Here is a 25,915-nt window from a genome sequence, read left to right as displayed (position 1 = left end):
GTTCCAACTTCAGATCCCAACTTATGGTTGACCTCCACAGTACCCACACCTGGAGAAACCACAATACGTGGGAAGTTATGGTGAAGGCAATTAGAACTGACCAGTATATCCAGGAATTTTTATGCCAGGGTAGGAGCAGCTTGGCAGCAGGTCGGCAGGGCTTGGAACTGGGGCGCCACGGAAAGGGCTGTGCGGAGTGGAGTCACCCCAGGGCACGCCCTCTGTGCCTGCCGTGTCTGATGAGGTGGCGGCATCCTTCACCTACAGAGCAACTCCGCGCCTGCCATGCTTTGCTATGTGTAGTTGTGTGGTGTGTTGAAGTGTGGTACAACCCGTATCGTTCATCATTAACGGAGTTGGAAGGGAAGTCAGGATACAGTACCGTAAATATAACCAGAGGGTAAAGAGGGGCAAAAAAGCAAATGACTCATAAATCAGGAGCCACGAGGAGAAAGAGCAGGTCCCGGTCATCCATCTGGAAAATGGATCACAAAGAAACAGGATCACAAAGAAATGCAGGCGAGTTAGTGCAAGTGAAGGCTCTGGCCAGGTGTTCTCGTTGGACATGAGCTGGGGAAAGTCCAGCCCGAACTGGAGAGTGAGCGAGTTATAAGACATACGTGGACATATAGCCTTATTAATTTCAAGTCTAAGCCTAAAAGTGTTGTCCAATAGCGTCTTAGGGGAAGAGCAGATGGGAATAATTTTTAATCAGCACATGCTTCTATTTAAGTTGGTGCTTTGACGAAGCAGGAAGCTCTTCACAGTCCTCATCGTGTTCACATTATGTGCTAATGTTTCCATCTCCCCACTAGATAGCAATTGTGCCTCTCCATCTTCGAGTTTTCCCCACCCAGTATGGCATCGGCCATGCAGTAGGTGCTCAATAAATGCTACTTGAATAAAAGAAGGAATTAAGCAGGGACCATAGTAAAGACTACTGGTAAGAAAGCAAACTTCAATGTCACTGTCCTTGAATTCTCCCTTAGAGATTTATTCCTTTGGATTAAACCTTGTCCTCTCCTGGCACCATCTTTGAAAATTAATCCCCAGAAAGGGAATACACTTTGGAATCATAGACCCATTCACAGTTTGGAATGATCAGAGAATTTTCTCTTGAGAAGAGCAGGTAGTAGGGTGGTCTGAGACTTCTGCTGGGCAGGGTGGGAAAAGGGAGACTGAGGTGGGGGAGGAGGGTATAGGAGAGAGAAGGCATGAAGGCAGATTATGTACTTCTGCAATACCTGACTGAGAAACCCTCCCATCCACCCCGCCATGGAGCTTCACATTTCTGGGACAGGTAGATGGGGAGGGGCAGGAGAAGGGAGGGAGAGCATTGTCCTCCTGGCCAGCTGAGTGCTTTGACCCCTCTGGGCTGGCGGGTTGCCTGCCTGCCCAGTGACCACTCAGAGGGTAGCAGAAGGCAGCAGTGCCTTTGGTGGTCTTGGTTCCTGCAGGGTAGGCAGCGTTGCACCCCCTGCCTCAGGACATCCCAGAAGAAAAGAGCCCCTGGTCACGGGCTGAGGGCAGCTGAGGCAGGAGTCCCCCAGGCACCGGCTCTCAGCCTGGCCCACAGCCACAGCAAGAAGGGTTTCACTCAGCTTCTGCCAACTGCACCCTGCTCCACATCCAAGTCCTTGTCCTCCCGCCAGTATCCGCCTCCCACCCCACCTCCTCCCTGAAGCCTTCCCGATGGCCCCTTTAACTTTCTGTAAGATGTGCCTGCACAGAGGGCTATTTCTATCGTTATGCACACAGAGAACTCTCTGGCCAGAGCACATAAACCCTTCCGTGTTTGCTCAGGCATTCCTCTCACCCCAAGGAGCCTCCTGCCCTGGAGATCTGGGCTGGACCCTTGTGCATGCAGAGTCTTGTGGACCCTCTGACTTCAGACCAGCCCACAGGTGACCTCGCTGGCTGCCTCATCCGCCGCTTCTGCCAGACTTTGCACAGCCCTGGCCCTCCGGGTCAGGGATTGGATGGCAGGAGGGGGTGTGCAAAGACAACTTAAGGGATATTTTCTGAGTTCTGGAGCAGAGCTGGCCAAGCCGCCACCCACCTAAACTGCCTCTTTCTGGGGCAGCATTCTCCCTGTGCAACTGGGCTTCACGTTGGGATACAGGGGCTTCCTAGTGGGAGGGTAGCACAGCCGGAAGAGAAAAGAGCAAGCCCCAAGCTGAGTGTCCAACACCTGGGCCAGAGCCCTTCTCTCAGGTGAGATCTGCGTGTGTGTGTCTAGCTTACATTGCACAATATGGGGGTTGGAATAGTCATATTTCAGGGCAGGAAGGAACTTGATGGAATTCAATGCAGCACTTTATTATGCTGTATTGAATTGTTCCCTAATTGTTTCAAGACAGTATATAATTAGGCAATAAATTATGTGGGCCAGATGGTGAGTTCTCCAAGAGCTCAGTGTAGAAGTCACTGGCACTTCCGTGGAGGGATGAGACTTAGCTTGGATCTCTCTGGGCGATGCCTGTGGCCAAGCACTCCTGGGGGCTATGTGCCAGGCGCCTTACTGCATTTAATCCTCATACTCAAACCTTTGGGGTGGCTACTGTCATTGCCCCTCTTACAAGTGAGGAAACTGAGTCACTACTTCCAGGTGGTGGTAGGGGGGCTGGAACACACCCCGTCCAGTGTGACTCTGGGGTCCTAGTACTAACGGGCCATGCTGGACAGAGGGGTTCTTCCTTCTGGGCTGTGGATGGGTGGTCCAGGGTTGGGTTGGCTCTCCTTAGCTTTCCTTCCCAAGTCCCCTCATACTGTCTAGTCCTGCCCTCCGCCCCTGGCTGTTGGCTGTAATACAATGTCAATATTGATTTAAGTAGGTAATTATGCACATATTCCTTTCCTATAATGACTATTGTCCTCAACACTTACAGGCAAGGTGATCTGTAGGGTCTCTCATCTTCCTTCTCCTGTTCCCTACTTTTTATCTTGTGTGTCACCTTAGATCCCAGTCCCTGTGCTTTAGTATTTCCTGTTTATTACACAGCCCCCAAGTGCTTCCTTCTACCTACTCCTGGGAGTTGTGCCTTTCAAAGAGGAGCCTTTGGTGGCGAGGTTACCCCAAGGGAAAGAATTGTCCATAGTGGACCTCCAGATGTGGTGACAGCTGTCGGGGGCAGCAGTGGGCCTGCGCGCCTGCGCTGTGGTTGCAGGCTGGCTTAGCGTAAGCCTTTCTGGTCAGTTTCACTTCTGTGGAAAAAGACAAAAATAAATACATAAATAGAGGGACAGAGTTCTTGGGCTCCATCCAGCTGGGAAGAATTTGAAGGATCAGGTTTGGCAGAACGTTCTGGGCTGGGTGCTGGAAAAAAACGAACAAAGATGGCACTGCTTCCGCCTTTCTTCCCAGGCACCTGGCGTGGGCCTCGGGGGCTGACACACGGAGGGGCTGTCTGTGTGGGCAGGGCTGTTGGCACCCTCATGCTCCTCCTGTGGTGTCATTCCATCAGCTCCCTGGGCCCCCTGAGCATTGTGGCCCTTAGATGAGTCTGAATTGAGTGTCCTGAGCAAACAACCCCTTACATGAACCTTTCTGTGCCTTAGTCTCCTCATCTATAAAACCCCCACTTTACTCAGTCACTGGTGGGTTCCCTTAGTGGACCTTCCAGGTAGAGTCTGGCCCAAGCTTCGCCCCGACTCATGGCTGGATGGGAGATGCTTCCTCTTGGGGGAAGCTCAGATGATCACAGGTGATCAGGGCCTCGTCCCTTCCTCACCCCACAGCTCCCCAAGCCTTCCGTTACTCCCTTCAGCAGCCATCACCCATTCTCCCCCCTCTCCTTCTCCTTCATGGCTCCCATGCTTCCAGCCTCCTAGACCCTCTTTAAGAATTTTCTATCAGTCACTTAGCAAAGGCAGGAGGCCACAGAATGGAGTGAGAATGGAAATGAATCGAGAATGGAAAGAAAAAGAGTCTGGGTCTGGCTGGGAGGACCAAGCATGCACCCAATAACCAGTTTAGGGGGTGTTCAGGAGGTAAGGCACCCGAGGCTGTCCCAGTTTTCCGCTCCCTGTTAGCCACACACAGCCCACACCCCCTTCACCAATGGCCATGACGGAGGGCAGAGAAGGCTGCCAAAGGAAGCCGACCTCTGGTCTGTAGGAACTGGGAAGACACAGCGAGGAAGGGTATTGTAGGCAGAGAGACTAATCCAGGCCAGAAAGAAGACCAGATCGCGTCCCTGGCACTGGATGGAGGGAGGCCTGCTGAGGAAGTCGAAGTGAGGAGACTGGTGAGAGTGAAGAGGTCACTAGGATGCAGCTCTTGGCTTGGGTGCCTGGGCAGATGGTGGTGAAACCCCCAGGAGCAGTAGGACAACGTGCTACTTGACCAGAGTGTTTAGACACCTGGAGGCTCCTGGCTAGTGAGCTAAATTTTACTAGGGGAGCTTTTCAGGGCTCCCTGGTCTGCCCCCAAAATAAGGTCACCGATTATGTGCTCTTGTAGGAATGGGCTAGACAGGTGACCTGGGGCCCCCAGAACTGCTGGTTGGGTGAAGGAGGAGTGTCGCATTAAGCTTTGTCCCTGACCCCAGCTCCCACCCCATGGCAGGGATGATACTCCACTGAAGTTCACACTGGGAGCAGATTAGTCACAAGACTATCACAGGTTGTACTCAGAATATCAGACTCTTTAGCCTCAGTTCTGCTGTCTCCAAATAGCTCAGGGGATCCCTGTGGACAGATGAGGAAACTGGCTCAGACAGGGCCGTGGTTCAGGCAGGGGTCTGAGCCAGGTCTCTCCACCACCGGGAGCTGTGATCTGCATTTGTTAACAGCCGAGCCCTTCTTGCCTCTCTCTGCACCTATTTGGGAAGACACTCCAGTCCTTTGAGTTGTCAGGCTGCAATTTTCAGGCTCTGATTCCTGTGTGTTTGCTCTGACGGGTAGTGAGCTGTCTCGAGACTGCAGCTGTTCTGGCTCTAGAAATAGCACAGCTCACTGAAGGGGGCTCTGGGCCTTGGGAGTGGGAGGGGGCTGCTCACTGAGAAAACCCCAGTGACCTGGCTGTGGCTTATCAGAGTCAGAACTTGAGTTCTGGGCTCTTGGAAGCCCAAGATTCCCTTTCCAGTGCCACCATTTACTAGCTAAATGACTGTGGGCAAGTTATTTTACCTCTTGCAGTCTGAGTCTTGGGTATAGAATGGGGAAACAATGCCTGCCTCGTAGGGCAGTCAAGAGGATTAAATGAGACAAAATTAGAGTCACGTATCAGGCTGCCACATGCAGGGTGGGCACTACAAAAGCACCCAGCCAAGGGGCCATGTGGGGCTGAAATCCGGCTCACTCTCACTTGACAAGCCATGTACCTGGTAGGTGGCTTAATTCATCTGGAGAAAAAGGTGCTTTTTCCTAATTTGAGCAGAGGTGCCATGCCCACATGGGTTTCTACCCAGTGTGGGACAAATAAACTACTCTATGGTTCCTGGAGACTCTGCGCCAGGCTTGACAGGACCCCAAAGTTTCCACTGCTGAACTGGGACAGCTGCCCTGCTTCCAGGGCTGGTGGAGGCCTAATAGGCGAGCTCTTGGGCTTTTGTCCCCTTGAACGCTGTCAGGGTCTGGGGAGGAAGGGGAGTGTTAGATGGAAAGTTGAATGCAGAGGCCTCATCCTGTATCAGGCAGTAATTGCTGGGCTCAAAGTACTGTGGCCCCCCAAGGAAGACCCCATGGTCCTGACGAAGCTCTGGAGGGGGGATCAGGCTGACAGGGAAGCCCCCTGTGGGGCAGGCCCATGAGGAAAGGCTGGCAGAATGAGAGCCAGGCTGTCTGTACATTAGACCCTGGCCTGTAAACCTGGAGCCCAAGTCTGGGCGGGAGGAGGGAAATCAGGTTCAGGACCACCAAGGCTACCTCTGTCTTTGGTCTCTGCATTTGTCTGTTCACTTAGAGGAGCGCATCACCTGCTGATCAGGCAGCCAGGCTGTCTAGTGTTGCCCACCAGTCTTGAGGGCACAGAGACAGGGAACAGGACAGATGCAGCCTGGCACCAGCATCGGACTTGGCTGCCGGAAGCCAAGTGGCATCTGAGATGAGCTGGCCTCCTGATCTGACCGGCTGGGACTATTTATACCAGTGAGGTGCTGAATGTGATGCCAGGGTCCCCTCCCCTTGGAGCTGCATAGAGATCATCTTTCCAGAATTGAAAGAAGAGATAGTGACTAACTCACCTTGAAAGGCTAATGGAGTTAAGAAGGTGGGAGAAACTGCTTCTCACAATCTTCTAGCAAGTTAAGGGGAAGCTACAGCTACTTCGAGGGACATTTAGGACTTAAAATAAAAAGGCGTTTACTAGTGATTCTCAATAATAAGAGTCATAACCCCATTACAGAAAAGTATTTTTAAAATCACTTATAATTTTTAAAATCACTTGGAGAAACCCACTATTAATATTTCATTGTCCCTCCCTTTCCCCATGCATTCACATATGTACATATAATTCTTTTTGGTGATCACAGTTTTGTAGCTTGCATTTTCCACGCAATAGTATCATGTGAGCCTCTTCATATGTCATTACACAAAAAAATGTAAGCCTCATTTTTTTATGTGTGCATAATGGTCTATATCCAGACCAAACAGGGATTCCCATGGCTTCCTTCAGAAAACAGTCCTTGGGCATCCTGTCAGAAGCAGACTGGAGGTGATCTAGTGGGGTAGTGCTTCTGGCAACTTTATTTCCTCAAGTCAGTCCTCTTTAGAGATTGATGGAGCAGTATAGGCCCGCTCCCAAAGGACCCAGATAGGATGGAGAAGAAAACAAGGGCTATTAGTTCCATTTTCCAGATGGGAAAATTGAGACTTTAGAACCAGGCATGGAGCAATTTTGATGACTTTGACTTAGGTATCTCCTGGAGTGTTTTCAGGGCTCCTGGGAGAGTAGCTCTGAGTGTGAGAGAAGTTGATGAGGGTATGATATGAGCTCTGTATTGGTGGGTTTGCACACAAAAAGTGCCTTCACAGGGCCTTGAGTGAGTTAGAGGCCAGTCCTGGGAGGGGCAGTCTCTCCAGAGTCAGCAAGTTCCCAGATGTCAAAGCATCAGAAATAGTTAATCCATGGAATCTGTGGTAGATATGGGTGATCAAGGACATCCCCATGTCCATGCAGAACTCAGCGTGGGCTTTATTCACGGGGTGGCAGAAGAGAGGTTTACTAATAGCAGCAGAAGGAGGATCCAGGTGGTGGAGAAACTTCCTGAGTTAATCATCCCTGACTCAGCTCTGCCATCAACCAGCTGAGAGGGTCTGACTCCCTGGGCTTCCACTCTCAGCTCTTGCCCTTTAATAGAAGGAAAAAGATGGGGGAGAGTGAACATGTCTTGGGCACTTCCTGTGTGCCTGGCACTGTGCTGTTTCCCCTGATATTGTCATCAATATCTTATCTCAACCCTGTTGCACAGGTGTTGCATTTTTTTTAATGCTGATTTTACAGATGAGGAAACTAAGGTTTAGAAAAGTGATGGGCCTAGGGAGGCCTGTGAGGGGCAGAGAAGGGATGTGAGCCCAGTTCTGAAAACATCTCTAACTGGCAGCCACTAAGCACATGGCACAGGACTATTGGGGATCATTGCACTGCCTAGTTCCTTATAGGAATGATGTTGGGGATTAAGGAGAAAAGGAAGGCGAGTGGAGGCTGGTGGAGGTAAGGCAGAGATGGCCTTGTGGAGGCAATGGGAGGGGCTAGCTGATCGAAGGGAAGTGCTGATCAGTTTTAACTTCCTCCTGTTTGTGGACCATTAACTCACAGTTTCGATCTGCCTTGGTTAGAAAGTGGGAAATACTGAGGGAACCTTGGTATAGAATTTTAGTGCCAGGTGGGCCTTTAGATACCACCTAGCTAAAACAGATTGTTTTAAGGAGGAGAAAGCAGAGGCCCAGAGAGGGGAAGTGATTTACCCAAAGTCACACAGCTGGTTTAGAGGCATATCCAAGATGTGTCCACAAGTCTCCCAACTCCCTGAGCACCCTAAGATAGGTCTCCTCCTAATGATCTTCTGCATCATTTGAATCTGGAACTTTTCTGGTAGCAGACTGAGATCATGGCTTCAAATGACCCACTGGTTCCAAAGGGCTTGGTGCCACTGGCTCTGGTTGCAGATGATGATCTTTGTGATAAGACACCAGGTCTCACTTGCTGTTGTGTGACTGGAAAACGACATGAGTTAGAGCCAAGGTCATGGACTTTTTGTGTGGCCCCAGACTGACCCTTTGTTCTTAGTTGCAGATAACAGAATCCTTTTTAACTAATTCAAGCAGAAAAGGATTTATCAAGGGTACAACTAGCTCAGAATTGTTGGAGAGGCTAAAGACAGATACCAGGTAGAGCTTCCAGAAATGCCTCCCCAAATTACATTGTGAAATGAGGCCACCCTGAAAGCTGCTGCCTCCGATATAATCATGAAAGTGCTGCCACCACTACAGTTTCCAAGAGCCATGCCACCTCTTCCACATTCTGCACCAGAAAAAAACAATGCTTTGAGCCTTGTTCTTCTTCTTCAGTAACAGTCTCATGCAGGTGCTTCTGACTGGTTGAACCTAAACTTCATCTAGAACCCTAGCTGCAAGAGAGTCTGGGAAATGCACGTCTTTGCTTTCCTGTCTCCATAGTACAGAAGCTACAGAGATAACAAAGACAGAGTCCCCATGTTCACAGTTTGGAAGGGGAAACGGATATATAAACAGACTCTTTTAATACAATGTTATTTGCTCTAATGAAAAGACAGTATACAGAGGAACCCTGGAGGTGTAGGTCAGGAAGCCTTCCTAGAAATGAGGGCATTTGAACTGGGTACTGAAGGATCAATATGAGTTTTCCAGGTGGGAATAACAGAGGAAGAAGTTAAAAAAATGAGGGAAACAGAGAAAAGAGTGAGTGTGATATGTTGTGGATCCCAATGCCTAATTCTTATTAATTCTGCTTCAATTCTTTTATGACACGAGAACAAGGAGGTTACTTATTTTGTAAATAAGAGCCAATTTGTTATATAAAAAGTTCTAATATTTTAAAGTATTATTTTAAATTACTTAAATATATAATTATAGTACTTTAAAATGAACTATTATGTTATATTAAAATTAACAATGCATGTTTATGAATATAATATTTTAAAAGTATTAACTATGAAATTATATTTAAAACACAAATATTTTATTCTAGTATTTTAAATTACTTAAATATATAGTTATTTAAAATTAACTATTAAATTTTATTAAAATTAAAAATAAATACAAACAGAATATTTTAAAAAGTATTAAATATGAAATTAAAAGTTGTTTAGCACACAAATATTTTTAAAAAGAAACTGGTTTATTGGGTAGAATGATTTAGTATTTCTAAAGCAGCCTGTACATAAGTTTGCACAGGTAAGTTAGACATGTGAGAACACGTGCAATAACGGCTGACACATGTTGGGAAGATTTCTGGGAAATACCCGAGGAATGCTTTTATTTTAAATCCTTACTCATGGATTGCAGGGCCCAGGAGCAGCACTGGAGTGCCTCTCCCACTTCTGATTTTCCAGGGCTACCTGCTTCAAGGTCACTGATCCCACATTTACAGTGGCTTGACCCTGTAGGTTTCTTATCCTATGGTGTTGAGGCTGTCATGGGTCTGGTCTTCGAGCTTAATCTGCCCAGCCTCTTCTGAACAACCTCTAGACAGGGGCCATGAGGAAAGGGTGCACCTGGCTTTTGCCCTGGGAGGCCCCACCCTGTCTCCTTGGTTGAGCCCAACAGTGAACTACTGTGTTTTATCTTTGAGGGAACCTTCCCCCTAACTCATCTCCCCACCCTCCACCCCTAGTCAGGTAATGCTCTTCCTTCCTGGGTGTGAGAAGGGGAGGCCTTAAAGGTCTCCTCTCTCAGTGACTGTGGTGAGTGGACAAGAACATCCTTGAGTCAACACGCAGGTTCTTGTTGCAGCTCTGCCACCTGCTATCTACACGACTCTGGGCAAGTGAGTGAACTTCCAGAGCCTGTCCTGATGCTTATGACCATCATTTGCCTTATAGGCTAGTTATAAAGATCAGAAGTGGATGCCTCCATGTGAAGTGCTGGCCCAGCACTTGGTCTGTGGTAAGGGCTCAGCAATCATTGGCTGAATTGGATTTGTTACTCTGAATGAAGCTGCTGATGGGACCCTGAGGTGGCTCTGACATTCCTGGAGCCCGCTGGTGTTGGAAGGGGCTTGGGCTCCTTGGGATCTAGACCAAGCCTGGCTATGCCCTACACTGACAGTGGGACCTGGAGCTCCATCTGTTTAGCCTCAGTTTTCCCAGCTGCCAAATGGGAAGAAAGAAATGTCAGTTTCACCTAGTCACAGCCTGAGTATGAGAATCAAGGGAGCTAACAGAAATGGAAATGCTTGTACAGTAGGAAAAGCAGTAGGTCTCCGCTGTGCTTGTGGCTGTCATGGTGTGGCACTTTCCCAAGAGGAGGCTGAAGGCGCAGGAAAGGGCAGGACTGGCTGAGGCAGCAGCCTCACTGCCCGATCCCAGTGCTGCCTCCTTCAGTGACTGACCACAGAAGAGCCAGAGCAAGAACGTGCCCAGGGCATCCTCCTCCTTCCCCTCGCAGCCACCAACTTGGGACCAAACCTGCTTCTGAACGTCGTGATTTGCTGAAGTGGGGTCATGCTCCCATAAATGCTGGGTAGTGGGGGTGCTGTGAGTAATCACCTACCCAGTGATCAAGCCTGAGGCCCCAGTGGTCCTGGACCTTTCCACCCAGTCACCTGCTGGGTGGGGCTCGTTAGCTCTATTTATTTGACCAGGGCAGACTTCCCCACAACAAGGGTCCCTGAAAGTAAAGCACCTGAAAGTCAGGCCAACTTCTCTGCATAGTGACCTCTGTCCCTGTCGGTTCCCAGGTATTTTGAATTTTACGAGGGCCCTTTGGAATATAACTCCACCAGATGTCTGGAGCTGAGGAACGAGATCTTGGAGGTGAAGGTGCTGTCCATGTGAGTGCGGCCGGGGTGGGTGGTGGGTGCGTGGTGCATGTGGGCTTGGGGCAGGCCAGGAGGCAGGGTGGGGATTTGGGCAGAAGGAGACAGGAACAACAGTGGATCCCGACGAAACAAGAATTAGGTCTGCTTCCCAGGGCCCTGGCATTGAAGAGCTCTGGAGGCCTGCACGCAGAGATGATTGTGTTTTATGAAAAAAATCCAAGTAAGGTCACCTCTGGTGGCTTGGCCTTTCAGTCCCCAGCTCAGTTACCAGTCTCTGAGATTATCATCACCGGCTCCTCGAGTTCAGAAATCGAACAGAGCGCAGGAGCGTCTTACCTGAAATTTAGTCCTTTGTGCCGAGCGTTAAACATCGCCTTCTTACTATGGTTTTTTAAACATTTTATATTAATTAAAAATTTTTATATTTTTAAGTTAAATGATGCAACATTCAAAAGGTACAAAGAGGTATACAGTGAAAAGTCCCCTGCCCACAGCCCCCCAGCTCTCCTCAGAGGCAGCCCTTTATCCCCTGCATCCTTCCAGAAAGTCTATGCAAAACCCACACCTACTTATAGATGTTTTTCACTCTTTCTCCCCCCCCTCTTTTCAACATATATGGCAAAAGAACTGCGCTCTCTCCTCCCCACTCAACAATATATCACCCCTGGCTCTTTCTCACAACCTATGTGAGAAAAAGCACATTACATGCTGCACTTTTTGGCGTGTGTGTGCCTACCCCAGCTTTCCCTCCCTCCTGGGATGGCCATAAATTCAGTAGGCTCATTTAGAGGAATTGGTGTTGTGTTCATCATGACAGGACGTATATTTACTTGAAAACAGTTATATCTGAATATGGAAGAAATGTAGTTTATTGAGGCAGGCAATGCTGGGTGCTCATGTGGACTCATGGGCCCCTGACATGATCCTTGGACCACCGTTCATGGCCCACAGGCAGGAGCCATTTCTCCTTTAGCCATTTGACATGGTTTTCAGGTAGTGTGGGTCATGGAAAGAACACAGGCCCTGGGGTCAGGCAGACCTGGGATCCAAAGCCAGTGGTAGGCCTTACCAGCTCTGCATCTTTATACAAATGACTTAACCTCTCTGAGCCTTCTTTTACCTACAAAAATAGGGATACTCACACTTTGCTTTTAAGGGTTCCCATAAAGACTAGCTGAAATAGCATATGAAAGGAGTAGCCCAGCAGTCCACATATAGAGTAGCACACATAGTAGGTGCTCACTAAGTGTTCATGTGCCTCTTCCCTTTCCTTCCCTCCTCTTTCTGTCCTTTCTGGAACCACCATCATCAGCAGCAACAGCTTTTCTGGGCTGTCATTCAGACTCTGTAAGCTTAGTAACTGCAGGAAATTTCCAAGATAAGATGCAACATCCACTGGCATCAGCTGCGTTGTTTGTGGTCTCTGGACTAACCAAGGAGCTGTATACCCTCTCTAGAGAGAAACATGTGAGGCAGCTCACCCTCCCGTCAGTCCCACCCAGCCTTGGGCTGAGCACACAATGTGGTGCCTGCCCCCAGGAGTTCACAGCCCAGCGGGGGAGGGAGACAAGGGGGTGACAGGGAACTTGACTGGGAGGGGTTTTCAGGCAAGGCTTCTCTGAAGAAGCAATGTTGGTGCTCTGGTGTGAAGGGTGATAGGAGTTAACTAGGCCAGGAGGATTCCCAACTGAGGGAACAGTTTGTGCAAAGGCCCTGTGCCATGAAGGAGCCCGCTGTGTCCCAGGATGTGCAGGGTCAGGGGGCTTGAATGCCACAATGAGAGAGGGAAACGGAAGCAATGCTGTTAGAGGGGCAGGCAGAGGCCGGGCCTTGTGGGTTTAGATTTTGTCTTTATCTGAGGGCACTGGGAAGGGTTTAAGCAGGTGGGGGGGGGGGGGGGGTATGATGTGACTGGTGTTTGATACACTCCACCGAGGAGTTGGGATTTAGTGGCAAAGATGGGTGCCCAGATCTCAGTTAGGAGCCAAATCCATAAGCTCATAAGCAGAGAGCCTTTATCTTTTCCCAAAATTCAGAGATTGCAGACCCTCCAGTGCCGCACTGTGGAAAGCCAGAGCACTGTCATTGAGAGGACACTGTAGAGTTTTGAAAGGGTAAATCGTTCATTTTAAATATTATGAAATACAGTTTCTTCATGGTTACTTCAAGGTCAGCCCCGGAAGACCCGAGAGACCCCGTAGATTGGGCCTCCTATGTTGCTTCCCATTTCTCTCCCCATGTATTTTTATATGGTGGTGTTTGTCCCTGTACTGGTTTGCTGGGGCTCCCATCACAAGGAACCACAGGCTGGTGGCTTAACTGTATTTTCTCACAGTTCTGGAGGCTGGATATCTGAGATCAAGGTGTCAGCAGGGCTAGTGTCTCTTTCTTTGGCTTTTGGAGAGCTGCCTTCCCTCTGCCTTCACATTGTCGTCCTCTGTGTGACTGTGTCCTAATTTCCTCTAATGAGGACATTAGTCACAGTGGATTAGGGCCCACCCTAGTGATGTCATTTTAATTTAACTGCCTCTTTAAAGACTCTGTCTCCAAATACAGTCACATTCTGAGATGTTGGAGGTTAGGGCTTCAGCATATAAATTTTGGGGGAGACACTACTCAGCTCACAATAGTCCCTATCACACCTTCCATTTAGGGAACAAATGAGAAATCACCTGCGCCCTTTGTTTCAAGCCCAAATCACAAATGTGGGGTGTGCTGAGGTTCCTAATGTTTTCCCATGATCTGTGCCCACCTTTGTCCCTTGTCATGACTCATGTTGGTGGCATTTGGTTCTCTTCGTGTTTGGCTCTAGTTTTCATATCTGCCTTTGGGACACCTGCTCTGGTCCCCTGATGAGCAGCTGTCCTAGCTGGTGCAGTCTGGGCCTCCCACCACCCTGTGTCTCTATGAAAGTTGTCCTCTCTGTGAGTGTGGGCACTGGTGGTACTGAGGGTCTGAGAGGAGAGGAGGGGCTAGGGGCTGTTCATCGGGCCTCAGCATGTGAGCCTGATGGGACACTGGGGAGCAGTAAGCTCAGTGCCTCCTTTCCTGAGTCCTCAAGCTGAGGATCAGTGGGGCCTTCAGGGTTGAAGCCGGAGAGCCCAGAGCCCAGCCTCTGATCTGAGTGGCTCTGACACCGCCTGGGCACCTGCGGGTTTTGCTATGCTCCAGCCCAGAGCCGTGAGCATGGCTTATGGTGGAGACTGAGTCATCAGAAAAGGTTAAATCATCATCTATGAATGGAAGGGTCTGGATGGATGCGCTCGAGGCCCTTCCGGCGGGCACACGAATGTCAGCTGGCGTTCTGTCTGAGGAGACGGGGTGTGTGCGACTCGTCTGGGAGCGAGTCCCATCCAACGTTGCTCCTGTCAGTGGTGAAAGGCAGTCAGCCGGGAAATTCCCACACGGACAAGGCCTCGTTCCCTGACAATGTCAGATGCGTGAGGAATTGCGCTGTGATGATTTGTTATGAAAATGCATTGTCCCTGTACATGTAAAAAATATTGATGTTTGAATTTAGTCATTCTAGAGCCGATTTATTTTTAAATCAGCTGCTGCCTGTGTTCCCCTGCCAGCCTGTCTTGCCACACCTTCCCGGGCTTTCTGGGGCGGGGACCCTCACTGAGACAGGAGAGCGACCATGATCATCTCCTTAGTGTTACCATCTCTAGCACATGGCTAGAAAAATCAAGTAGAATACAAAAGCTTATAAAATAATAATAAAAAGTGACAGTCCCTGCCCCACACCCTCCCCCCCAGCCCTGCTCCTTCCAACGCTGGGCCGTTTCTGCTGGTAATTCCTCCATACCTCTCAGCACCACGTGCATGCTGCCGTCCCCTGACTTACCCTGTTTGCTGTCCCCTGACGTCCTGCTTCGGTGGGTGCTTCAGCTCCCTTACCCCACACCCAACCCCTCCCCACTTTTCCTGGTTGAGGGCTATTGCTATTTTTAGTTCTTCTATAGATTGCCTAAGTAACCTGTTTCTTATTCTACTAAATATTGACAGTGTCCGTGGATCCTGTGCTTTGCGAGATGAGGCTATTAAAGTTACCCTGACTTTTTAGTTGCAGCCTCTGCCTTCAGTTATCCATGAGTTTACCTTAAAAGTGTCTGGCCTGGTAACGTGTACATTCTATTTGTAACCGCAGCAAACCTTTTTGGGGTGGGGGGTTTTCTTTATAGGTTGACTCTAAAAGTTGAAGATCAGACAGTAGTGATTCCATTTCCTTTCTGTACATCCCCTCCCCCCCTTTTCCGGAAGCTTCTAATCATTTCCCCCTTGAACTCTCCTCTCCGTTCAGCCGTTTCCCACCCCTCCCTCTCCATCAGCCAGGCACCCCCTCGGGTTTCCCTTCCCCCTCCGGCTTCAACCCAAGAGGCTGCCCTCCCGACAGGTCACAGGCCATCTCTCCCGGACGCCCTTCTCTGCCTCCTTAGGTCGGTGTCACCGGGGCTTAGAGCAAATAGCTGCTTCTCTCTTGGTTTAACCCTTCATTGTGCTTCCACCCTTCTTTAAGCAAACCCCCCAAAATGATGGGTGGGAGGTAAACTTTGGAGTCCCCCTGTGTCTAAATGACTTCATTCTTCCTTATGCCTGAGAGTTGGTTTGGTGGGGTTGGTATTTTCGGTGGAAGTTGTTCCCCACCCAGAGCGCTGCCGAAGCCCTTCTCTGTCGTCTGCCAGCCTCCAGGGCCATAGGAGCGTGATCCTAGTTGTTCCTTGGGAGGTGACCTGTCTTTTCAGATCATGACAGTTCTGAAATGTCCCGATGGTGTGCCTGGGATGCACACCCGTTGGCACCTCTTAAGCTGGGGCTCATGTGCAAACACTTGAATGTTCTCTTAGATTTCTTCACAGTTCCTCCTCCTTACTTTCCTGTTTCCTCTTTTTAGTACATCTAAGAGCTGTGTGCTGGATGTTCTTAGTCGTTCCTCCAGCACTCATGTATTTTAATCTCATCTCTTGCTATCTCTTTGCCCTTTGCTTCTGCTTTCTGAGAAAATTTCTTGACTTTATCTTCTGGTTCATCTAATGAACATTTTCCCCCCAAGAGCTCTTTTTTCGTTCTCAGAGCGCAGTCTGTTCTTATTTTAAGGACGTCATGGCTTCTTGAGTATCTCTGGGGACACTAGTTGGAATATTTTTAAGTTCTATTTCATTCCTCCAATAGTTCTTTCTGTGTGTTTTTAACTAATATTCTTATTTTGTTTTATTTACTTTTGTGTGTAGGCACATACAGTAATTAATATGAAATAGTTTAATTAGATATACATGCTTTTATTTTGAAGAAATTTATGGCAAAAAAGAGTATAAAAAAATAATGAAAACATAAATAGAAAAAATAATACCCATAATTATAACATACCAAAAAAATCAAATATTTTATTTTTTTAAATTTATTTTTCAATTGCAGTTGACATACAGCATTATATTAGTTTCAGGTGTACAACATAGTGATTAGGCATATACATACCTTATGAAGTGATCACCCCAATAAGTCTAGTACCTATCTGACATAATTATGACACCCATATGATTTCTTACATAGTTATTACAATGTAACTGAGTATATTCCCCAAGCTGTACTTTATATCCCCATGACTATTTTAAAAACTGACAATTTGTACTTCTTAATCCCTTTCACCTTTTCACCCATCCTCCCAACCCCCCCCCCATCTGTGGACCACCAGTTTGTTCTCTGTATCTATAAGTTTGTTTCTGTTTTGTTTGTTCATTTATTTTGGTTTTTAAATTCCACATATAAGTGAAATCATATGGTATTTTTCTTTGTCTGTCTGACTTGTTTCACTTAGCATAATATCCATTCATGTCACAAATGGTAAGACGTCATTCTTTCTTATGGCTGAGTAGTGCCCATTGTGTATATGTACCGCATCTTCTTTATGCATTTATCTGTGGATGGACACATAGGCTGCTTCCATATCTTGGCTGTTGTAAATAATGCTGCAGTGAACAGAGGGCTGCATATATTTTTTCAAATTAATGTTTTGAATTTCTTAATAAATTCTCTGTGATCATTTTATCTGATGGTTTATCTTGGTCTGTTTCCTTCAGGATGCCCAGGTGACCCTTGGTTATCTGTTCATATTTAAATGATACAAAGCTGATATTACCCTGAGACTGAGAACAGGCTTTCATTGAGGGTAGGTGTTAAGATTGTTGCTGGCCCTTTTGCTGTGAGAACATCCAGATCTTTTCACTGGGAATGATAATTTTTTTAAAAAGCAGGAACTGATGATCTGATTCATTCCCTCTTCCCCCCTTTGCTTGACATTAAATGTTTGGCTGCTGTGGGGGTGGGCTTGATAGTTCTGGATATGGACTCACAACTGATCCTCATTTTAACACCATGTCCCTTCCCAGCCCTCCACCCACCTTTAAAATTTTCTGTGCATATCAGCTCTATCTCTGGGCTGTGCCATTCCTCCTTAGGTCACCCCTTCTCCTTCCGCACACTTGTTGAGATCCCTGCTTCACTGAGACCCATCCCATTATTCTATTTATCTGGTAGGCTTATATGTTTTTTATTCTTCTGGAATGTTAGTGATATCTGGGATCAACCCTTCATCTTTAAAGATGATCTGTGCATCTGTAAAGCAACTTAGAAAATATTTTTACAACTATTTTCTCATTTAATCTTCCTGACAGCCTTGGAGTTGGGCAGGGCAGAGGTTATTGTATCCATCTTACAGATAAAGCATCTAAGTCTCAGAGGGATTAAATGATTCATCCGAGGTCACATTGCAAGTTGGGGATGGAGCCAGGATTCAGGGTGTTCAGGCCCCAACCTTGGTCCAGAGTGAGACGAGAGCTTTGGAGGCACGGAGAATGGGACTCAGACAGTGGTAACAGTTGAACTTGGGCCCCCAGCCTGCAGTGTCGCCACAGCTGTGTTTCTGTGAGGCACTGGCAGTGTAGGGGCTGCTCTAGGGCCTGTGGGTTGCTGGAAGTAGGGGAGGGAAGCAGTGTATGAGCGAGGATACCACTGTGTAATGACACTTCTCTTCTGATGTCACTTGAGCTTGAGAGATGAGAGCTGCTGTGGGAGGCTTGGGAAAGCCAGAAGGAAGGGTCAAGATGAGAGGAGGGGCTGCTTCCATCTCTTTAAAGCTGCCAAGCAGGTCCCATAGTTAGGAGGTGTTTGAACTGGGTCTGAAGCCCAAGTCTGCCTCGGCTTCCCAAATTCATGTACTTTGTTGCCAACCTACATGACTTTTCCTGCAATCACCCCTCCCCCACCTGACATGTGTCCCCTCTGTAGCTGAGGCTTGCCCTGTTTGGGAACAACATATATCTCCCTGCAATTAAACACAGGGAAACAGCTCTGTGGAATGAACCTGTTAGGTTTTTTTTTTGTTGTTGTTGTTTTAAAAAAATATATCTTTATTGATTTCAGAGAGAGGAAAGGAGAGGGAGAGAGAGAGATAGAAACATCAATGATGAGAGAGTCATTGATCAAGCTCGCAACAGGGCATGTGCCCTGACCGGGAATCGAATCCTGATCTCCTGGATCCTAGGTTGCCGCTCAACTGCTGAGCCACGCCCGGCTGGGTTGTCTGTTTTTTTAATCTTACGGTTAAGCGAGTATTTGCCCTTTTTTTTGAATCATGGACGGCTTTGGGAAGCTGATGAAAGCTTCAATTTCTCCTTGAGATGTGCACAGCGGTGGCTAGACATGAGATTGTGCCTATGATTCAGAGGGCTCATGGGTTCCCTTAAGCCCTTCTGTGGACTCCAGAGTAAGAACCATGGTTACAGTAGTTTTTTTGATAAGGCCCAGCTCCTGGGGGCAGGTCACTTCCCCATTCTTACGCAAACCAGAATGACCTTTATAGAGCTGCCCTCTGTACCACGCCCAAGACCAGCCAGCTTCCGAACTGGTCCACAGCCAAGTGACCCTGAACAGCTGCAGGATGCAGGCCCTGAGAGGGAGAGTGTAGGTGGTGAGGAGAGGTAAGTCATGGCTCTGCTTTAAAGAACTAAGGATCTATGCAGCATTTCTCAGTGTTCCTAAGAAACTCCCGTCTGATGCAGTGGAAAAAGGGTGCCATGATCTAATGTTTTTTGCTGGTTTCAGTCAAAGGGAGAATCCCACATGATTTAGACATTCCTTTTCCTGAGAGCACCTTAGGGTATTACTGGCTGAGATGTTTAAAAACTAAGGAGTGTAAGCCTTGCAGATGGTTGTTCAGACAAAAGCAACACTTCTCAGGCTTCTCATCCCTTCCTTTGTGTCATCTGGAAATTGTGATCTGCCCTTGGGAAGGAGAAAGAAAAGGGCATGCCCTGTCATGAGCCCTACTGTGTGCTAAGCATGGTGTGAGTGATGTACAGACATTCCCTTGGGGAAGCAGTCTCTCACCCTTTATAGACATGTTCTTGGGACGTCTGGGCAGGTTCTTGGGGGTGGGCACTTGAGGAGGAATATTTTAAAATGTCCCCTGGATTTGTTTCAATCAGATATGGTAAGACACACAGTCAGGGAAATGATATTGCGAAGGAAGAAGTCCTTATACTCTCAGACCCCTAGAAACAGGAGGCACAGCCGGCCATCCAGGGCTACATGGGGAAGCACCAGGCTTGGTAGGAGGCAGAGGGGTGAGGGGAAATCTGGGTTGGAGCCTTCATGTGGTTCTCACAGGAAGGAATGGGCAAGGTGGGGTGGACAGGTTTAGGATTGGCTAGTTTGAATAATTTGGGTGGGCTCTGCAGCATAGGGACTGCCTCTAGTGGTCCAGTACCTGGCCCTGGAATGATTAGGGCAGTGAGCTAGCAGTTGGGTTGATGAAGGAGGTGGTTGTGGGTTTGGGCTCTGGATTGGTTGGTGTGCATATGAAAGGCGTGTTTGCAGGAGAATTGTTTGCCATCTCCAGGAATCAGCAACCCCCTCCCCCCCCCCACCAACGCCAGAGCATCAAGAATACAGAAAATAATAGTTAATACAAAGGACCAGCCCAGGATTTGGCAGATGGGGGAGCAGGAAGGGAGCATGCTTGGGAATGACAACACTTGGTCCAGGCTGGCCCTTTCATGGACTCTTTTTTTTTTTTTTAATTTTATTTTTGTTTAAAATATTACAGATGTCCCTTTTTCTCCCCAATGACCCACTCCACCCTGTCCCATCTCCCTCCCCAGTCCCTCTCCCCTCATGGACTCTTTTGTCTTCCACACCCCAAGGGTGAAGCAGTCGGAGCTGTTCGACAGGTGGAGGAGCCTGCAGATGTGCAAATGGGCAATGAACATCTCCGAAGCCAACCAGTTCAAGTACCTATGACTCGTCTGTCCTTTCCTGGGGGTTTTCTTCTTACCATCTTTGCAGATCCTCTTTGTCCTGCAAGGCCCAGTCCCAGGGCATCTCCCTGGAGCTGGCGCTGACCGGGCTTGGGAGTCTGGGCAATGGGGAGGTTCTGACTCAGCACCCAGGCTGAGATGGGCACCTGGTGGGTGTTGTCCTCCACATTGTCACCCCTGCAGCATCCCTGCAAGGTCAGTGGTGTTGTCTCCAATAAAGCTGAGGCTCACTGAGACTCATAAAGGCAAAGGGATTTGCAGGAGGTCTCCAGCAGGCTTATGCATTAAGGCACATTAAGGACCTTCCATGACCTCACCCTGTCTCCCTCCTCACTCCTGGGGCAGGTGCTCCAACCCAGCAGCCCCTCCTCTGAGCTCTTGGGCTCTGACAGCCTATACTAGATGTTTGAGTGCTGCTGTAGATTATTTCCTCACTGCTCTCTAACCAAAATTGACAGATTGTAAGCTCCCAGAGAGATAAGAGTTGTATCTTCAAGTACTCCAGTCTTTGAGAGCTAAGTAACTAGTGAAGTCCACTCTTTTTGATTAATGGTTAACTATAGGGATCCTTTCCACCTTGAAAATCTGTGAGTTTATGGTATTACTTTAGTGCAGGTAGGACTTATTAAATAGAATTGATAGGATCGTGGCAATGTGTGTATAAATTGGATTACAAGCTCATGGAGCCAGAGGCCTCTGTGAGACTGTGGAACCCAGCTAAGGCCTGACAGTAGTTTGCAAAGACCTGCCTATCGTAGAAGTAGAACGTGAACTTGAGTCAAATATAGGAAGAAGGGGAGCAGGTCCAAGGTCTGGGCTGCAAGTGCTGTCCCAAATCCACCCCTTCGAAAGAAGAGTTGCTGTGGGGACTGCACAGGCAGATGCTGCCCCCCCCTTGGGTGGGTGAGGCCTGAGGGCACTGAGGGAGTCGCAGGACGAGGTCAGGGAGATGCAGCAGGTGCTGTCCAGGCTGAGAGTGGACGGAAGCCTCATCAGTGGGATTCACAGTATAAGGAAAGAAATTAATAATAATAAGCAGCAGGAAGACACTGTGGCAGGAGAAAAACAGAGAGAAGGGCCCTTTGGCAGGGATTAGCCAGCAGTTTCCAGGGGAGAGACTCTCAGAAAACTCAGACCCTTCTGGGGTGGGGGTGAGGGACTAGTTTCAGGTGTGGGAAAGAGAGGTGACATCAGGTCTGACCATGCTCTAAAAGGAAAAACCTTCAAGGCCAGTCATCACTACCCTTTGCTCTTATTACAAGCTCATGGACCAATAAAGAGATTCTCAATTCAGGTTTACAGGAACCTGTGCAGTGAAGTGGGGCGGGGTGGAGAGGCTGTGCTAGAAGACGGGCATGAGCATTCCAGCTACAGGAAAGGAATCCTTTACCAAGGCCTTCCCTCACCCCATCGCCTACAAAGCAGACACATTGGCGTACTGGTTTATATATCAGGCACTTGGGAGTTTGGTTAGTATGTCAGTCTCCTACAGTGGGGTACTCTCCAGTGGGCTGACAAGATCAAGTTTACAGACCAACAAAGATAAACAGGTCAGATGCTGGTTTGTCAAGCTGACCCGTGACCCTTGCGTGGCCAGGCTTCTGGCCTTTCCTTGGGGACACCTCAGTTACATTCTGAAACCCCACCTTCCATTGGAAAGAATGTTCTCCATAACCAGTAGCCAGCTGAGCTCCCCTGTGAAATCCTTGCAAGAGATAAAGTCATAAAAAACTACTTGTATAACTTTCCTGGCTTTGGCAACTTGGAGTCACAGAATTTCAGAGGGTCAGAAGAGCCAGCTCTGTATTCCACAGATAAGGAAACTGAGGCCCAGTGAGGGGAAGAGACCTGCCCAAACCCCACAGCTGGTGGGGGCAGAGCAGAAACTAGAACCCAGGCTTTTAGACACCAGGTTGGCAAGCCAAGTTTCCATCCAGGGCCTTGGGTGTGAACTTTTCAGAAAACTCCTCCTGTTTTAATGGTCACCATCCAGGCTCCGTGGGGAAAGTGTTCCATTCCTCCCGTGGCCACCTGGACACCGGATGTGACTGTGCCTAGAGCCAGAGTCAGAGTCAGGAGAGGAAGGCCAGGGTGACCTCAACCCACTGCTGCTGTTTTAGGAGACAGTGTGTCCTCGTGGGCCCAAAGTCCCCAGTATGAGTGGACAGCAATTTGTATCCTTTGTCAAGCCCAGCCCCTCTGCAGCCAGGGCAGGGGGAGCAGGATGTGCCCAGGATCTGACCTCATCACCAGGCCTTGCCAGCAGGCCTGGGAGAATGCACTGCTGGTGGGATGCCAGCCGCAGAACAGAGAAAAACCAGGCTTCTCTGGCTGGCTGACTCCCAAGCTGGTCTCATCAGCCACATGCCCCCTTAGAGGGTGTTTGTTTAAGCCTGCTTGCCTCATCTCAGTGTTCACCCTTCTGGGAGCTCATATTTGAGCGTTTTTGTGAGTGAAAACCACATGGTTCTTTTTTTTTCTTTTTTTTAAATTAAATCATGAACTCTTGAAAACTGGTTTTGGCAACCAGATTCTGTTTTCTGCAGGAAGTCATCCTGAATGACCCACCATCCCAAATTTCTGACCCTCCCCTATTCCTAAACCAGTTTCTAAATGAGTGAAATAGCACATTTCTGTCGACAGTGTGTATCTTGGCTTTTTGACCCCGTCATACAGGGAACACGCCTTGTCTGGAGCCTGATATTGGGGCCAGGAGCCTAAGGAAGAGCTCTGCATTGCTGGGTTTCCACTGGGGCTCCTTTTCCATTTCCATTAGCCTGTGTCCGGGAAGTAGCAGAGTGCTTAGTGGATCCTGATGAAAGCCCAGATGAGGAATGATTTGTCCTGCAATTGGCAGGCATCTGGTTGTCAAAACACCTGTGTGACTGATATGCAGGATCCGGAGAGGCAGGGTCCCTGCCATCAAGGGGCTTTTATTCAAATGGGGAGGGGGTTGGCAGACTATGAGGTGGGTGGGACTCTGGAGGCCAGGGCAGGCAGTGGGGACAAGGCGACAGAGAGAAACCTGGCTCACACCTGGCCCAGGCGCTGGGAGGAGTATGGAAAGGGGAGGGGACAGCATGGGCAGAGGTGTGGGTGGGAAGGGGTGCGTGGGAGAAAATCGAGCTCCCTAGTCTCCCCGAGGGGCCTCTGTTCCTCGGGAGGCTCTGCTCTGTCCCGTGTCATCAGTCTGTCCTGTGTGTCTCCTGCCCACAGGTCCACCCTGTCCAGGTGCTGCAACGCCCCCTCCTTCCTCTTCACCACCCAGAAGAACACTCCCCTGGGGACAAAGCTCAAGTATGAGGTGGACACCAGCGGCATCTACCACATCAACCAGGAGATCTTTCGCATGTTTCCCAAGGTGCTGCTTTGGGCGGGGCGGTCTGGGTGGCGCAATGGAGCTGACCCAGCCTGGGCTCTGTGGCCATGCCTGTGTGGTTTGGCACTGCTCTGCTGTGCCCTGTGCGCCCAGTTGTCCCGGTCCTGGTTAGTCATTCTCTTAGGCTCAGTAGAATGCCTTCTGGGGCTCCTGGGGGTTCTGTCTGGCACAGTGAACTTTTGGGTGACTTTTGGCAAGAAAGTGGTTGTAAAATTTTCGTTGTTGTATTGCTTGTAGAGGACACCTGGAAGATATCTGGGAGAATGGTAGCATTTGTTCCCCACCCAAGGAAGGCACAAGAGCAAAAACATCCACGCAGATGTTGTGTGTGCACGAGAAATCACCAACCAATACAAAGCAAGGCACTGAAAGAGTGGTCCGGTGTTGGATGACCTTAGGTGGTTGTTTTGTTTTTCAAAGCCTCAGTCTGCCCATCTGTAACACTGGGGTTTGGACTAGGAATAGGTTTGGCTGCTTATAACAGAAACTCTAAAATATCAGAGATGTAAAGAAGATAGGCATTTATTTTTTCAATTCATACACAAGAGATCTGGAGGTAGCCGTTCATCCAGGGCTAGCACAGTGGCTCCCTGGTCATGGGGACCACAGAGTGAGTGATCCCTGAGAGTGAACTGCTCAGATCACTGAAGCTTAGGGCGATGAACTCACTTCTGGCCTGATTGCTGCATCAGACTCTCAGGGAAGGGGCCCCTGAGCTTGTATTTTCAGCTGATTCTCATGGTTACCACCAAAAGAAGAGGAAGGTTCCATGGGACATGTTTACTACCACCCCCTGGAGAGTTCTGGGCTCAGGGCATGACTTTGTGAGTCCAGTTTGTAGAAATGCTGATTGGGGGTGTGTTCAGATCTTTCTGGATGACATCTGAGGGCCTGGGCTGCCTGGTTTCTCAGGAGAGTGCTAATGAAACAAGGCCCAGGGTTTCTGGGCATTCTGTTACTCTCAGTGGAGTGTCTGGTAAGACTGGGCATTGTAGGGGCACTGGGGGGAAGTTGGAGGTGTCACATGTACTCTCTTACATCACAGTGCTGGACAACGAGGGGGTGAGAGCCATCCTGACCAGGTGGGTCTTGCAAGGCCTGGACACATGAGGTTGACAGCAGGTGAACTTGCATCGCACATAGGTAATGCCAGTGGGTGACACACAGCTCGGTTATGACATATGGGTCCAAGGAAGGCCATGGGCATGGACTGCTGAGGCCCAGGGAATTAGAGAAGGGCTTGCCAACTATTCTTTGGAAAGGGCCACAAAGTAAATATTTTAGGCTCTGCAGGCCATATGGTCTCTGTCACAACTACTCACCTTTGTCGTTCTTGCACAAAGCATCCTGAGACATGAGTAAACAAATGAGTGTGGCTGTGCTCCAATACACTTCAGTTCCTCTTAAACGCTGAAATATGTTTATATAATTTTTACATGTCACAAAATATTTTTCTTTAGATTTTTCTCCAACTATTACAAAATATGAAATCCATTTTTAGGTCTCAGGCTATGCAGAGGTAGGTGGTAGGTCAAATGTATTCTGTGGGGCCGTCATTTGAGACCCCCTGAACTAGAGTGTGAGACACAGAAATCTTTCCCGAACTTCCCCAAAAGTGTGTATCTCTTTGGGTTTGTAAAAAATAGAGTTTCTCAGTCTCCTACTCCTACTCTGAAGATTCTTGTTACCTGGTTCTGGGAAGGAGCCCAGGAACTCATATTTTCAGAAAGTCCCCACACCCAGGTAGTTTTTGATTTACAGAAGTTTGGGAAACACATAAAAAGCCTTTTATGGTCTCTCCAAAGATGACTTGGTGTTTCTGTTTCTCTGATAAAACTCAAACAGTGCAGTTTCCCCCACTGGTCATGAGACACCTTTGTTTTCCCATCTTCGCCCCCTGGCCCTGTCTCTCCAGGGAAAATGGGCCACGAGGAAGGAGAGTCTCCCATAGACGCTGCCCCATCTCCTTTAGGCTTAGCCCATTTCCGATGATCCTGTTGTAGTGTGATTTTCCATGATGCCCGCCTGGAAGTTAGTCCCAACGGAAGCCCAAGATGCTGACGGGGCCACTCTCCTGCAGGGCGGGCCAGCTGGTATGTGCTGGGAGGACAGCTGCCCAGCAGCCTCCTGGTGTCAGACATGGAAGGGACCTTCGGGGCCATCCAATAATAACAACCTGGTTCCCTTGCTGAGACCCCTCTGTGCTGAGCACTGCACTGGGCAGGCCTTTCACTGACACCAGTGGTTCTCCACTGAGGGATG

General features: G+C 48.8%; 1 protein-coding gene across 3 annotated transcripts in view; it reads left to right on the top strand.

Moving 5' to 3' along the window:
- ST8SIA5 (ST8 alpha-N-acetyl-neuraminide alpha-2,8-sialyltransferase 5) overlaps window positions 1-25,915 on the top strand; it is a 41,022-nt gene that overhangs the window by 11,190 nt on the left and 3,917 nt on the right. For 2 of the 3 annotated variants that reach the window (XM_016225123.2, XM_016225122.2), the window contains 3 exons: window positions 10,880-10,972; window positions 20,161-20,247; window positions 23,491-23,635. In XM_016225123.2, coding sequence (XP_016080609.2) covers window positions 10,880-10,972; window positions 20,161-20,247; window positions 23,491-23,635 — 325 coding nt within the window. The remainder of the gene's footprint in view (window positions 1-10,879; window positions 10,973-20,160; window positions 20,248-23,490; window positions 23,636-25,915) is intronic. The other variant, XM_016225124.2, reaches the window with a different exon arrangement.

The sequence above is a fragment of the Miniopterus natalensis genome, chromosome 7, assembly GCF_054644295.1.
Source record: "Miniopterus natalensis isolate mMinNat1 chromosome 7, mMinNat1.hap1, whole genome shotgun sequence".
NCBI lineage: Eukaryota > Metazoa > Chordata > Mammalia > Chiroptera > Miniopteridae > Miniopterus > Miniopterus natalensis.
This window is presented reverse-complemented; position numbering and strand designations above follow the sequence as displayed.